The 14,012-nt window shown below is 38.9% G+C and overlaps 1 protein-coding gene across 4 annotated transcripts in view; it reads right to left on the bottom strand.

Annotated features, from left to right (window-relative positions):
• The window catches only part of sobpa (sine oculis binding protein homolog (Drosophila) a), a 78,720-nt gene extending 75,493 nt beyond the window's left edge, over positions 1-3,227 (bottom strand). For all 4 annotated transcript variants that reach the window (XM_056470400.1, XM_056470397.1, XM_056470398.1 and 1 more), the window contains exon 1: positions 2,907-3,227. In XM_056470400.1, coding sequence (XP_056326375.1) covers positions 2,907-3,002 — 96 coding nt within the window. In that variant the 5' untranslated portion in view covers positions 3,003-3,227. The remainder of the gene's footprint in view (positions 1-2,906) is intronic.
• Between the last annotated feature and the right edge of the window lie 10,785 nt (positions 3,228-14,012).

Here is a 14,012-nt window from a genome sequence, read left to right on the forward strand (position 1 = left end):
ACTACTCTTCATTTTTGCAAAGAGGCATTTAACTTGTGGAGGGATCAGGGGGTGAGTTGTGGGTGGTTTTCTCTGAAAAACACCCGTGTGTTACAGGATAACGGAGGCAATTATGGGAAAAACTTCTGGCAGTTATTTAAGAAGCTCCCATGATGATGAAGTATATCAATGAGACATGATTTTAATGTCTTATTCCATCTTAAATAAAATAAAAGACATATTAGAGGCTAATTAATTTTCAATATGTGTATGCTATATGTACTGTTGCACCACTTATTACCTAGCATGCTCAGCCAATTTTTGCTCAGCCAATACTGACTACCAGCTATGTTTTGTTATAATGTGTGCTTATTATCTGACTATACATATACCCACAAACCATTATTGCTTGCACTAAATGATGTGTGATGGTAATGGAAAGGGTTTTTTAATGCATGTGTTTTTAAGTGGTGCACAGGAGGAATATACACAGTAAGAAAAGCGAATTGCTGACAACAACTGCAGGTTGCTGTCTGGAGAGAGCTTGGCCTTAAATAGTTGGGTGGGTTGAAATGTGGTCTAATGGTCCACTCTCTGTCAAAATCGAGGCTGAGAACTGCTTCATCCACAGCCATGTGGTAAAAATGACAACTCTACGACTGAAATGACAGACTTGTGCCTGACTCTCACAAACTACACCTCTGACAACGCCAACACTCAGACCTCCAGACCTTTGGAGATGTGCATGGATTTGTCAAGAAAGCAAAGACTAAACAATGTCACAGATTTGAAGTATTAGGAGAAATCAACAAACTATGTTGCATTTTAATCTCTCATTAAGTAACCTAAAGGATTATATTACAGTTGATTTGAGTTTTATTTTAAAGCATGATTTTTTTGTTTTGGTTTTTACTACTATCAGTATGGGAAATGCACAAACAGGAAACACATTCATCAGTTTAAACATTCAGTGATATTTGTTCTAATCTCTCGCTGTCGAAAAGCGATTGTATACAAATCGATTCCTTATTAAATCAAAGGTCAGTGTGAAGGACATCGCAAACTTGTTGCCCAGGCAGTGATGAGATTTTCAAATCAATTCATTGATGAACAAACAGCAAACACACTGCAAAAATATAAAATCACAGGTCAGAGAAGTCTTTTTTCAGGATGAATAGTTTTTCTAAACTAATTACATTTGTGATTCATGCAGATAATACACATCACTTGGATAAACAATCTCTGAGCTTTTAAATTAATCTGAATTAAAATTAATTTGATGTTTAAAAACATGTAATAATGTCAGGAGAAATGTGTATTTTATTATTAATTCTATAAAAAGCAGTGAATCAGTTCTTCTCGGTACCTCTTTTAAGTATAGACTTATTATTTAAAAAAAAAAAACAACAAAAAAACATTAAAGTCAGTGTGAGGTTTTATTCATTCAACATAAACAGGAAATTATACCACAGTGGTGGTAGACCCTTATGGCGGTATTATAACCTTTATACTTATTTACTTTTTTCCTTTTACAATGTATTTTTCGTTTTTATAATTTATAATATATATATAATATTATATATAATATTAAATATAATTTTTAATAATGGTTTAATAATTAAGCTTCAGAGCTCTCTACAACCCCCCACCCAATAATTCAAACCTTGCACATAGCCTACAAGCTCCACAATAAGTCTGTTTCTGCATTGTATCCCTCAGTTATCACTCACTCTCTCTCTGTGTGTCTATGTGTGTGTGTGTGAGTGAGTGAGTTACGTCAAACTGAAAGATCGCTAGCGTTTAAGGAGACCGGAGAGACGCACGCGTGTTTCTCCGCTACAGGTCGATCAATATCTGTCAAATTTAGAGCCCCGGCGGAGCGGTGAGCCTCGCGCAGCTCCGTCAAATAATCACTGACAAGAAGAGAGAGAACGGAGCAATTTCACCAAGCCACACGCGCCTTTACAGCAGCCGAAACACATTATCAAATTAATAATAGGAATAAGGAAATGCGTCCATCTGCAACTAAGGTATCATCCTGGATGTAGTTTGATGTGAAAAAACGCACAGTCAATTTCTGGCGTTTCCAAAACATCAGGCTGCAGGGCAGCTGATGCAAACGCTTCAGACAATGAGCACCACAAAACCAGGAGACAAAGCGCCTGTGTGCGCCTTCAAAACACAAAACACACGGCTCCCCTCAAACAGAACACAAAAGTGATAAATCCCCTGTTCTTAAATACTCCAAACTATGCCTGCATGTTCAAAATACCCCCAAAAGGTAATTAAAATGTGCGTTTTTCACAAGCAGACAGCGCTCCGTCAGTGTTGAACAGATGCACATCTGGAGTAGCCAGCGTATCCCATCAGAACAGCTGGATAGCTGCACCCTTCCAGCATGCTTTCCGTTTTATTATTGAGTTTTTGCTCTGTTCTGAAGCTTGTGCTGTTGGGCTGAGAGATAGTAACGCGCTAGTAGTAGTAGTAGTAACGCAGCAGTTTGACGCGGAGACTGACGCACTGGATTTTCCATCAACTAGAGCGGAGCCAACAAGGGGATTTCACTCTAAATCATCTCATAGTGAGACTGGGAACATTTCACATGCATACGACTAGAAAAATCATATACATGTGTGTTTAGATAAAACCCATAATGCAATACAAACAAATCAGATCATCTGGAAATGAATGGTTAGGAAGGTGTTTGAAATAAGCTCGAAATAGAAACGGTAGGGAAATAATGCCGACCTGTTCTCCAACCCAAAAGAAAAAAATCAAAGTTAGCTGATTAACCCCAAACACACAGCGCTTGAATGAATCGGTTCTCTATATTCAGTCCGAGGGCGGAGCGGCGGTGCGCTCAACGCATCCAAAAATGACAAGCCTTTATGGGCGCTAGTGAGGGAGCGCGCGCACGCACAACCTACCTTCATCTCTGCGTTAATTTCCCTCTTCACGGGGTGAGCTGGCTTTCTGCTCCTCTTGCTTTCCGGAGGTCTTCCCTCTTTCTCCATCTCAGCCATGTTTTCTTTAAATCTCAGTCAATATTTGGGGGTGAAAACCCCGCGGGCGCACGGCACGGAGCGAGGCGGGGCGGTTTCAGAGTTGCGGAGTGGCAGCGAATGGCAGGCGCGCGTGATACCCCGGTGAAGTTGATGCTGCTGCTGCTGCGGGCTCACGGTGCCCGGTCGAGTCAGCCATCTTCTGCCCGCTATTTCTCAGCGGTCTGAGCGCGAGCAGGATCGAGCCCTCACGGAAAGCCAACCGAGAGGTTGAGAAAAAAGAGCGAGCCAGACAGGGGGAGGGGCCTCCGCCGTAACTCTATACGGCCACGCTGATCCCGGGAAGGCTATTTCCTCCCCAATTTTCCACAGATCGGTTTTCACTCAGGACTCCACGCGTGGCGGAGGTTGTCGCGCGATAGGAGTGAATGGGTGCCGTTGTCTGATGTGTTATCTTTCACCCCGCGCGCGTTATCAGCGCTCCGCAGGGGGTGCTTGATATTGTCACACGAGACAATTAATGGAAATAAAACAGTCAAGGGGTCCTAATCGTTTCCTTTTAATTAAACATCTTTGAATGGGTGGAATTATCTTAATGGGTGTTGGTGTTTATGAGACAGATTTCCTCAGGTAATTAAAACCCGCTCTGAAGGTGTGCATGAGTGACAGACAAAGACTTAACAGGGGCCAAACAAATCTGTTACAAGAGAGTGAGATTTATGTATGCGTAATATATGACTGCTTGGGTCGTATGGGGTCCCACAAAAACATCTCAATAAATTTAGCTTAATTTTTCAGTGTTTTTCAGGCTTAATGATGTAAAACCATCTGCCCTTTTCCATCAAATGCTTCTTTAGTGAAGAATGAAAACAAAAAAGAAAGTATTGTGTCCAAATTAAACCACAGTAAATACACCTATTTGTAAAAAAAAAACAAAAAAACTGTGATTAAAAACTCATAAAAACCATTGAATTTGCAATTTTATATTGGACAAAAATGGGTTTTCAAGTATCAAATAAAGTGCAATATACATTCACCAGCCACTTTATTAGGTACACCTTACTAGTACCGGGTTGGTCTGACTTTTGCCTTCAGAACTGCCTTAATCCTTCATTGCACAGATTCAACAATGTACTGGAAATATTCCTCAGAGATTTTGGTGATATTGACATGATAGCATCAAGAAGTTGCTGCAGATTTGTCAGCCACACATCCATGATGCAAATCTCCTGTTCCACCACATCCCAAAGGTGCTTTATTGGATTGACATCCGGTGACTGTGGAGGCCATTTGAGTACAGTGAACTCATTGTCATGTTCAAGAAACCAGTCTGAGATGATTCACGCTTTATGGCATGATGCGTTATCCTGCTGGAAGTAGCCATCAGAAGATGGGTACACTGTGGTCATGAAGGGATGGACATGGTCAGCAACATTACTAGGCTATGGCGTTGACACAATTCTTAATTGGTACTAATGGGCCCAAAGTGTGGCAAGAAAATATCCCCAACACCATTACACCACCACCATCAGCCTGAACTGTTGATACAAGGCAGGATGGATCCATGCTTTCATGTTGTTGATGCCAAATTCTGACCCTACCATCCAAATGTTGCAGCAGAAATCGAGACTCATCAGACCAGGCAACGTATTTCCAATCTTCTATTGTCCAATTTTGGTGAGCCTGTGCAAATTGTATCCCCAGTTTCCTGTTCTTGGCTGACAAAAGTGCCACCCGGTGTGGTCTTCTGCTGCTGTAGCCCATCTGCCTTAAGATTGGATGTGTTGTGTGTTCAGAGATGCTCTTCTGCATACCTTGGTTGTAACGAGTGGTTAGAGTTACTCTGACCTCTGGCATCAAGGCATTTGCGCCCACAGAACTGCAGCTCACTGGATATTTTTTATTTTTCGGACAATTCTCTGTAAACCCTAGAGATGGTTGTGCATGAAAATCCCAGTAGATTAGCAGTTTCTGAAATACTCAGACCAGCCCATCTGGCACAAACAACCAGGCCACATTCAAAGTCACTTAAATCACCTTTCTTCCCCTTTCTTATGCTTAGTTTGAACTGCAGCAGATTGTCTTGACCATGTCTACATGCCTAAATGCATTGAGTTGCTGCCATGTGATTGGCTGGTAAGACATTTGCTTTAACGAGCAGTTAATAGAGCTAATAAAGTGGCTGGTGAGTGTATATAGTGATTGAATATATTTGATCTTGTGTATTTAACACAATGTTATTTTCACCGGATGTCCAGCAGATTGATCTAACTAGACCTTGTGTGGGAACCAGAGAGCACCAAATACTCACCTGCAACAAAACCAATCACATAACATGTTTCTTCAATGCTTCAGTCTACAATATTAAGGTAAATCTGCTCTCCTAAAGACACAGTGCTCTATGAGAGAAGATGGAGCCCTCAAGTCTGGACAGAAAGAGTTGATGAACTGTAACGATGAAGATGAAAGTCAAGTAAACAGTAGACAGTTTTTGTGTGTGTGTCTTTTTGAATGAAAGAGAACAATCAGTACGTTTAACCCTAAAAACATCCTTCTCAGTTTCCCCTCCCTCTGGTTTTATTCATCTCCAGTCCACTGGTGTATTGGCTCTCAAGCATGGCACATACGGTGGCACGAGACCTCCTTTCTCCCCTGGATGGGACCAGAGGCCGTCGTCCTTGAGAGCGTATCGACGTCCCGTCCCAGATCACTAGCAGATGCGCGACGCTCTGAATGAGTGCATTGTTTAGCACACACAGCTCTGGCAGCCCCTGCCGAACATTAGCCCATGATAAACAGTTACATTCTAGCAGGGATACTGTTACCCCTCTTGATACTAGAGGAGGTGCTTCAGCCCGTTCTTCTAACAGGCCAAACTGTGTTTTCTCCAGCGTGGATTGGCTTTCACTCCGATTCGATTCCATAGCTCTTAGCCTTGTGTATCAAGTGCAGAGGAATATGGTTTGTAAACACAAGTAAGGCTCTAATATGCAATGACAAATAAGATTAGAGGATGGAATTCACATCTCTCGGGAAACGCCTGGTGGAAAAAGTGTGGTCATGAGACAACATCAGCCTTTTCTGTTCTCATTGTAATCCCCGCTTGTTTATATTGTGTGTGCATCGTGTGTTTGTGTGCGTGAGAATGCGTGTGTTAGTGTGTCTCCATTTCAAAAAGATACTTATGGGATTTCTATGAGAGGTAAGTATTACAAAAGGAATTAAAAGTAGATGTAAAACAGCTGGATGCCGAATCCATCACTGGTTTGTGAAAAATAAACATTCGCCGTACAATCACAGGGACAGATGAGGCTTTGAAAAATGCAATATTCTCTTTGAAATGCTGTACAGTCTCATCCAACATAGCGTCATCTTTTTATTTCACATGCACACCACAAATGAATTCAGAAACTCACCTCATATTATCTTTAGATGGGACTCGGATCACTCCGGGGTCTATGCAAAATACAGCTCTCCACTGAAACACACAACAGCCCCCAGATGAGGATCAGCCTTGCCTCCGCTCAGTCTTTCAGGAATTCAAAGGCTACAAAAAAGACCAATTAAAACGTACGTGTAAGCGGGGTTTTCACTGCAGATTGCTTTCAAATGTTTAATAAGTAGACACTTTTCCTTTTACCTTGAATTAATTTCATGCTTTTTAAAGGCACAGTTCACCTAAAAATGAAATAAAGTAAATTGCTGTTGCTGCAATTTATTCATCCTCAGGCCATCCAATATGAAGGTGTCTTTCTTCAATAGAATTTAACACTTGTATTATGTTTGCAGTCAATTTGACCCAAACTAAAACAAATATTCTGGAGGAAATTGACAGAGATGCTTAGAAATTAATTTTTAAAAACAGTCTAATTACATTTACTGTTCTTTAGTGGCATGGTGGCGCAGTGGGTAGCGTTGTCGCCCTTACAGCAAGAAGGATGCTGGTTCGAGCCCTGACTGGGTCTGTTGGCATTTCTGTATGTAGTTTGCATGCTCTCCCAGTGTTCGTGTGGGTTTTCTCCGGGTGCTCCAGGTTGCTCCACAGCCCAAAGATATGTGCTATAGGTGAATTCATTCATTCATTTTCTTTTTGGCTTTGTCTCTTTACCGTGCAACTCACTATAGGTGAATTGGGTAAGCTAAATTGTCCGTAGTGTATGTGTGTATGTCCTGATCCTCCAGGTTGGGGGTTAAGCGTTGGGCTAACGACCCACCTCTTAAAAAAAATTTGATGTTATGAAACACCAACATGTTGTAGCTAAATATCAACTACCATATAAACGGCCCAGGGAGTAAGTAAATAAATTTTGTTATTTTGAGGGATTTACACTAATCCAATACGAGTCTGTTTGACCCATAACATAAAACTTGTAACTGAACTTAAAATAATACAAGTTTTTAGAATGATTTTCCTAAAATGTATAACAACAACTGCAGGCATTTTCTGAGTAAAAAAAAAAAACATTCAGGCAAAACCAAATTAATACAAGCCCGTAGCCAGCCAATGGTAAAGTCTAGATTGGATACGAAAGTGTGATATGCACATCAATATAGCAGCATTTTTTATGACACTGTATAACAATAATTAATATTTTCACAGTACTGTGACAGTTGGGTTAAGGGTTGGGGTGGGGGTAGATGTTAAAAAATACAATTTATTGGGTAATTTAATAGCTAGCATAAATAATACTCGGTACAACTACTGTTCTTACATTACTGTGACAGTTGGGTTTAGGGTTGGAGTAGGGGTACACGTTAATACAATATAATAAATGGGAAATTTAATCAATTATATATTTAATTCTCGTTAACTTCCAGTCGCAACCATATCTGATCTAGCAACAACTCCAGCCAAATGAAAGGGGTGGTTCTTTTTTTTTTTAAAGTGGAGCTAATAAATGATGAGGTTGAAATGCATTTTAGTGACATTTTAAGCATTAATCTTTGCTGCATTAGCTTGTCGGATGGTGATCATAACCACACTTTTTGATGCAGCAAAAATATTTCCGACAGTTGTCTATTTTACCACAAAGTGTTTATTTAGAAATGTGCATTTAAGTTATTACAGTTTTAAGAAGAATGTTATGAGATTATAATTTTAAATAAAAAAAATTGAATAAAGACTTTTTGAAAAAAAGACTTATTTTTAAAATGCAAAGTTATTTTCATGCATCATTAAAAAACAATTAGCAATCTGTTAAAACTTATTAAAAACCAACTAAAAGCATATTAAATATATTAGTCCCTTTATTCATCATGGGTCGCCACAGCGGAATGAACCGCCAACTTATCCAGCATATACTACGGCCAATTTAGTTTATTTAATTAATCTGTAGTGCATGTCTTTGGACTGTGGGGGAAACCGGAGCAAGCCTGTGGGGGTAGTGCTGTGATCTGAGGATGCATCAGTTAATTAAGTTTAGGTTCAGAAATGTTATGTGGCTAAAGAATGAGGTCAACTGACTACCTAAATAATGACCAGGTTATTCGATAAATATATTTATTTTTCCCCTGATAGCCCTGGCATATTCCAAGAAGACAGGCATTTGTTGGGTTCAAAATTAAAAAGTGTGAGTGGTTCATGTCATATAAAACATCATTTTTTTGGACTGGCCACCACATAATGTATTAGCCACCACAAAGTCCAAACTTTAACCCTATCAAGAATCTTTAGGATATGAGAACATGCAAACTCCACACAGAAATGCCAACTGGCCCAGCAGGGACTCGAACCAGCGACCTTCTGAGCCACAGTGTCACCTCAGTCAGTGTTTCCTCAGTCAGAATTTGATTAATAAACAATTTAATTTGACTTAAAGCCTTCTTCTAACGGTTATTTACACAATTTATAGTGGCATACTGTCAAAAATGGGACAAATGAGCTAATATATGGGCCAAATTCTGGACTTTGTCAGTGGGTAATACCTACAAGCAGGTAATACCTGTAACTCCTGATGATACTTTGAGATCTTGTGAATTGAAATGATTGGTCAGTGCAAAAAAGATGAGCATCATATATAACATCATACATTTAAAAACTAATTTCTTTGAGGATTGCCAAACTATTTAGAACACGAACTTTCAGACAAACCGTAATAACTTGCTGTCTTGATTTCCAGCAGTTTTATTAAAGCAAGGCAACTCTATAGAGAGACAAATGTTGCCTGTGAAGTTTTGGTTTGATTAAATTACTTCATGGAGCACAACAGACCTCTTAATTATGCGATGATTACAGCCTTAATTTGTTAATTAATCATAAGTGACAACAATTGAAAGAATGACAAAGATGAGATCGAAGAGACAAATGAAGCAGTGAGCAAACTCTGTACTGCAGCAAATAAAGAAGGACAGGTGGAACCCAAAAACGCAGAACTGTAGCGTAGGAATCATGTAGCAGATGGTTGATTTTTTAGGCGTCGGTATAATTTCATTGAGTGCCATTAGAAAGACTGAGTGGAGGATTTTTGGATGCAGTAAACATCCATTTTTTTAGTTTAGGGAGGTGTTTGTTGACAAATGAGCAGAACTTTAAGCTTTTATGCTAATGAACAGAATAGAACAGCCAACATATCAGAAATCCAATACTATTCAGGAAAAAACAGATCATTTACTTCAGCCTTGTCAGATATCAAAAACTCAGAAACAGCATGACGTGGGTGTGGTGTGGAATGATCAGGAAACTCTTTAAAAGCCCTGACAGAAAGAGGAGAGTTTCAGTGATCCACTGTTAGGAAATTAAATTGGTAATAAGTGTATTTCTGATGATGAGGGTGTCTGTCAGGGGAACATCGTAGTCCTTTAGTAAATAACTTCTGAGACAGTTTGCTTTAAAAAAAAAAGGTGAGTGAGGAATCTGAGATTCCTCTGCATGTGCTGTTGATTAAAGTAATGCAACCCAGTCTTAAATAGAGGGTCGAATTTATTGAATTTCAAAGGAAGAGAAGAGCAAAGAGGCCCTAAATTTTTTTTGTTGAGTCTCTCTGTGCTTACAGCAGCATGTATCTATGAACTATACTCATTAGAGGTTCTTTGCTATAATGCATCTTCCTGCCTCACTCATTATTCTCAAACCTATAGTTTTTTTCTCCTTGGAGTTGGTCATTGTGATCAACACTGCAAAATTGCCAGTTTGATCCTTACAATCAGCCATTTTACCATTACACTCTTAATCACCGGTTAACCCGAGAGATCATGTACTCTCAGAAAAGAATATGCAGTTTTTATCATTAGTGGTGCCAGAGATGAGCAGTATTTTAATTAAGTGTATTTAACGTATTTACTCTTGAGTACTCTGTAATTTGCTGAAGCAAACTCAAATATAATGAGATGTAATTAAATACTTTGAGACTGTATTTTGCATTTAAAATTAAAATGATTAATCAAATATACTCTCAAAGATCACCAAATGTTCCTATAAGCACACTGTGTGCGATTTAAGGCACGATTTGGTTGTCTGAGACAAATTTGGGAAACTCCTGTAATCTGATATGCTAAAATCTGTTTTTGATTGTTGATTTGACATGTTTACTGACATCTGATAAATGGTCATTGCTATCAGATACTCCCTCTGATCTAATTCTAGCAGTATCAAAAGATTTCATACACTTTCCTGCAGTGTGACTTTTTTTACGATGAAGATCTCATTGAGAACCAATAGGAGCGCTGAATCTGATAATGGAATCAGCACGACAATTTCAAACCAGCATGAAGAAATGTCAAAAGTGCCTTTTTTCTTGTTTTACTTATAAGGCATTCTGTGAGTGAAATCAACGCTGCAGATTGGTTATGTTTGCTGTAAAGTTTTATTTCAGAACGCAGGTTACTGAATGCGTCACGGATGGATGACGTCAAACTCCAGATGAGGTTTCTTGTGTGTTCATATTTGGGACGTTTTGATTGTCATTCAATCTGACATTATGACAACTGAGATCCTAAAGTGTTACATCATGGGGATCAGGTTCGTGCAGTCTGACAAGCTACAGTTGTTTAGGATAATAATAAAATTGTGCAGTGTGGGCTGGTATTTAGAGAGATGTTAATATACGCTGCCCGTTCAAAATAAGTGACTACCTTGATTTAACTAAGCAAATAAGAGCCTCAGTATAGTGGCTATTACTTAAATGTCTATTGAAATCAAATTATTAAAAAAAACAACAGTTGAACACACAGCTATGTTTAATAGTGAAAGTCTTTCCACACACACAATGTGAGGGGAACTCAAGGGATTGCGACTTAAGAAAACCCCTTATCAGTAAGGCTAATCAAGAAAAACGGCTTCAGTTTGCTAGGGAGGATAAAGATTGTACTCTGGAGAAATGGAAGAAGGTCATGTGGTCTGATGAGTCCAGATTTACCCGGTTCCTGTGTGATAACCATGGGTGCATAAGGCTAAGAAGCGAATCAGATGAAGTGATCCACCCATCATGCCTAGTGCCAACCATACAAGCCTGTAGGAGTAGTGCTGTGATATAGGGATGCTGCAGTTGATCAGGTTTGGGTTCAGAAATGTTATGTGCCTAATGAATGAGGTCAGCTGAGTACCAGAATAATGACCAGGTTATTCAATAAATGGATTTTTTTCTTCCCTGATGGGCATATTCCAAGATGACAAGGATTCATTGGGCTCAAAAATGTGAGTGGGTCAGGGAGCATGAGACATAACCTTTTCCATGGATTGGCCACCACAAAGTCCAAACTTTAACCCTATTGAGATTCTTTAGGATATGCTGGATAACTTTACTATGAATACAATGATTTGCAAAATAGAATCCAACTCTAGACTGGAATAAATCTTGTGACATTGCAGAGGAAGGGCAGCTCAGTGGTTAGACGGTTAACAGTCTCCTCATAGCAAGAAGGTTGCTGGATGTTTGAGACCTGGCTGGACCAAGACGCCTGTCTGTGTGGAGCTTTCATGTTCTTCCTGTAGTCATGTGGGTTTTCTCTGGGTGCTCCGGTTTCTCCCACAGTCCAAAGACAAGTGAATTGAATAAACTAGATAGCTGTAGTGTGTGAATATGTGTACACTGAGGGTTGTACTCAAAGTGCTGGGTTGTGGCTGAAAGGACATCCACTGTGTAAAACAATTGCAAGAGAAATTGGCGGTTCATTCTCCTGTGGCAACCCCTGATAAAGCAGGGAATAAGCTGATGGAAAGTGAGTGAGTGATATTGCAGAGGCATATTGAAACCATGCCATGATGAATGTGTAATCGCAAGCAAAAGGCAGTCCAAGGAAATATTAGAATATGTGACACTTTTTTGGACGAGTAGTGTATATACTAAATTATATTTAGTAAAAGTTTTCATTAGTGATTTTTCTCCATTCATTTATTTAAATGACATTTGATGAATAGATATAATGTAGAATATACTGTAATAAAGTCAAAAAGAGCAGCACAAATTTACAAGACCATTTTGAGAGATGTAAACAATAACAATGGTCCTAATGTATTTCCTGTTTTACATTTTTAATTTTCATAGCTTCCCAGAGTCCATAAAGGTCCACATTTTGATAAATAATGTTATGATGACTGTTTTAATGTTAAGATATGATTGAATTGCCTCTTGTTACAGTTATGAAATGGTTTGACAACAAACAGGAAAAGTTCATGGGCCAATGACATCACCACATTGAAATGGTCTAGGAATTTTTTTTGAAACAATAGAGCTAATGATCTTAATCTTGTCGAATGCATATAAAATAGAGCACTTAAGGTACTCCCAGGGCTGGGTTGTGGCAAGAAGGGCACCCAAAGGTAAAACATGTCCAGGAGTAATTATGGGTTCATTCCTCTGTGGCAACCCCTGATGAAGTAATGACTAAGCTGAAGGAAATTGAGCAAGGCTATAGTTAAGTTTAGCTGAGTGAACTACAGTAAATAATCTTAAAAGCATCATCATAAAGAAATATGTGATTCAATTACAATGCCAACTCCTTTCTGCTTCAAACTCAGTAACCCTGAAAACTATCTTTTGTCTGAGTGGTAACATTGTGGCCATAATAGAGACTCACCATCTCTGCTAGGTTTGAGCAAAAACGTGAAACTGCCAACAAAGACAGCAGTGACCAAAAACCCCCACTGGCCTTCATTTACACAATTCAGGTTGTGTAAAATGTAGCTTTTGACATCATTAAGGGTCTTGCACTTAAGTGAAATTCCCCCTGGCTTTTAGCAGTTGATACAGCTGAAGTAAACTCTGTTATCCCATGGGATTCATTTGTCTGACATGAGCTCAATATGGGGATTATCACAAATCCAGAATAATCACTCAGTGTGACATGCAATACAGAGAAGTGTTTCTCAACCGGTGGGTCACAACCCAAAAAATGGGTCGCAGGTCTGTTCTTATAGGGCCGTGGACAACAGGCAGGAAATGGTGACAGGAAATAATAAAACACACTATCAGACTTGGTTTGAAAGGGAAGATTTTTTTATTTTATTGTTGTTATCAAAGGCTGTAACCACGTGTAACCAACAAATGCAGTATTCTAAAACAAATGTATCTGTCACACAAGCCAACCTTCCAAGGTAAAGAAGATATTATCCAAATTATATTACAACATTTCAGTATCTGGTGTGTTGTCATGATGGTCTGTTCTATTCTGTTCTACTCTATTCTATTATATTCTATTCTTTTCTGTTCTGTTCTGTTCCTTTCTATTCTATTCTACTCTTCCCTTCTCTTCTCCTTATTTTATTCTATTCTATTCTATTCACATACTCTAAAACTGGGTTGCCTAAACCTTTTCTTATGAACGACCAAAAACCAAACTTGACGCAGGCTAGAGGGCGAAGGTAAATATAGTTGCCATGGCTAATTTCCTCATTTATTTAATAATAGTAAAATCATATCTAGAAAATTATGATTTATATGAACTAATACAGCCTGTCTTTTTTACATTTGATAATGAACTTATTACAGTAAAAACAATTTCCTTTATAACAGAATAGAGTTACACTAGTTTTTGCCTTGATTTGCTCACCGATGTCTTCTGCATCCTCTTTCTATCGAGTGACACTGTTTAAAA

The sequence above is a fragment of the Danio aesculapii genome, chromosome 13 (genome assembly GCF_903798145.1).
Source record: "Danio aesculapii chromosome 13, fDanAes4.1, whole genome shotgun sequence".
NCBI lineage: Eukaryota > Metazoa > Chordata > Actinopteri > Cypriniformes > Danionidae > Danio > Danio aesculapii.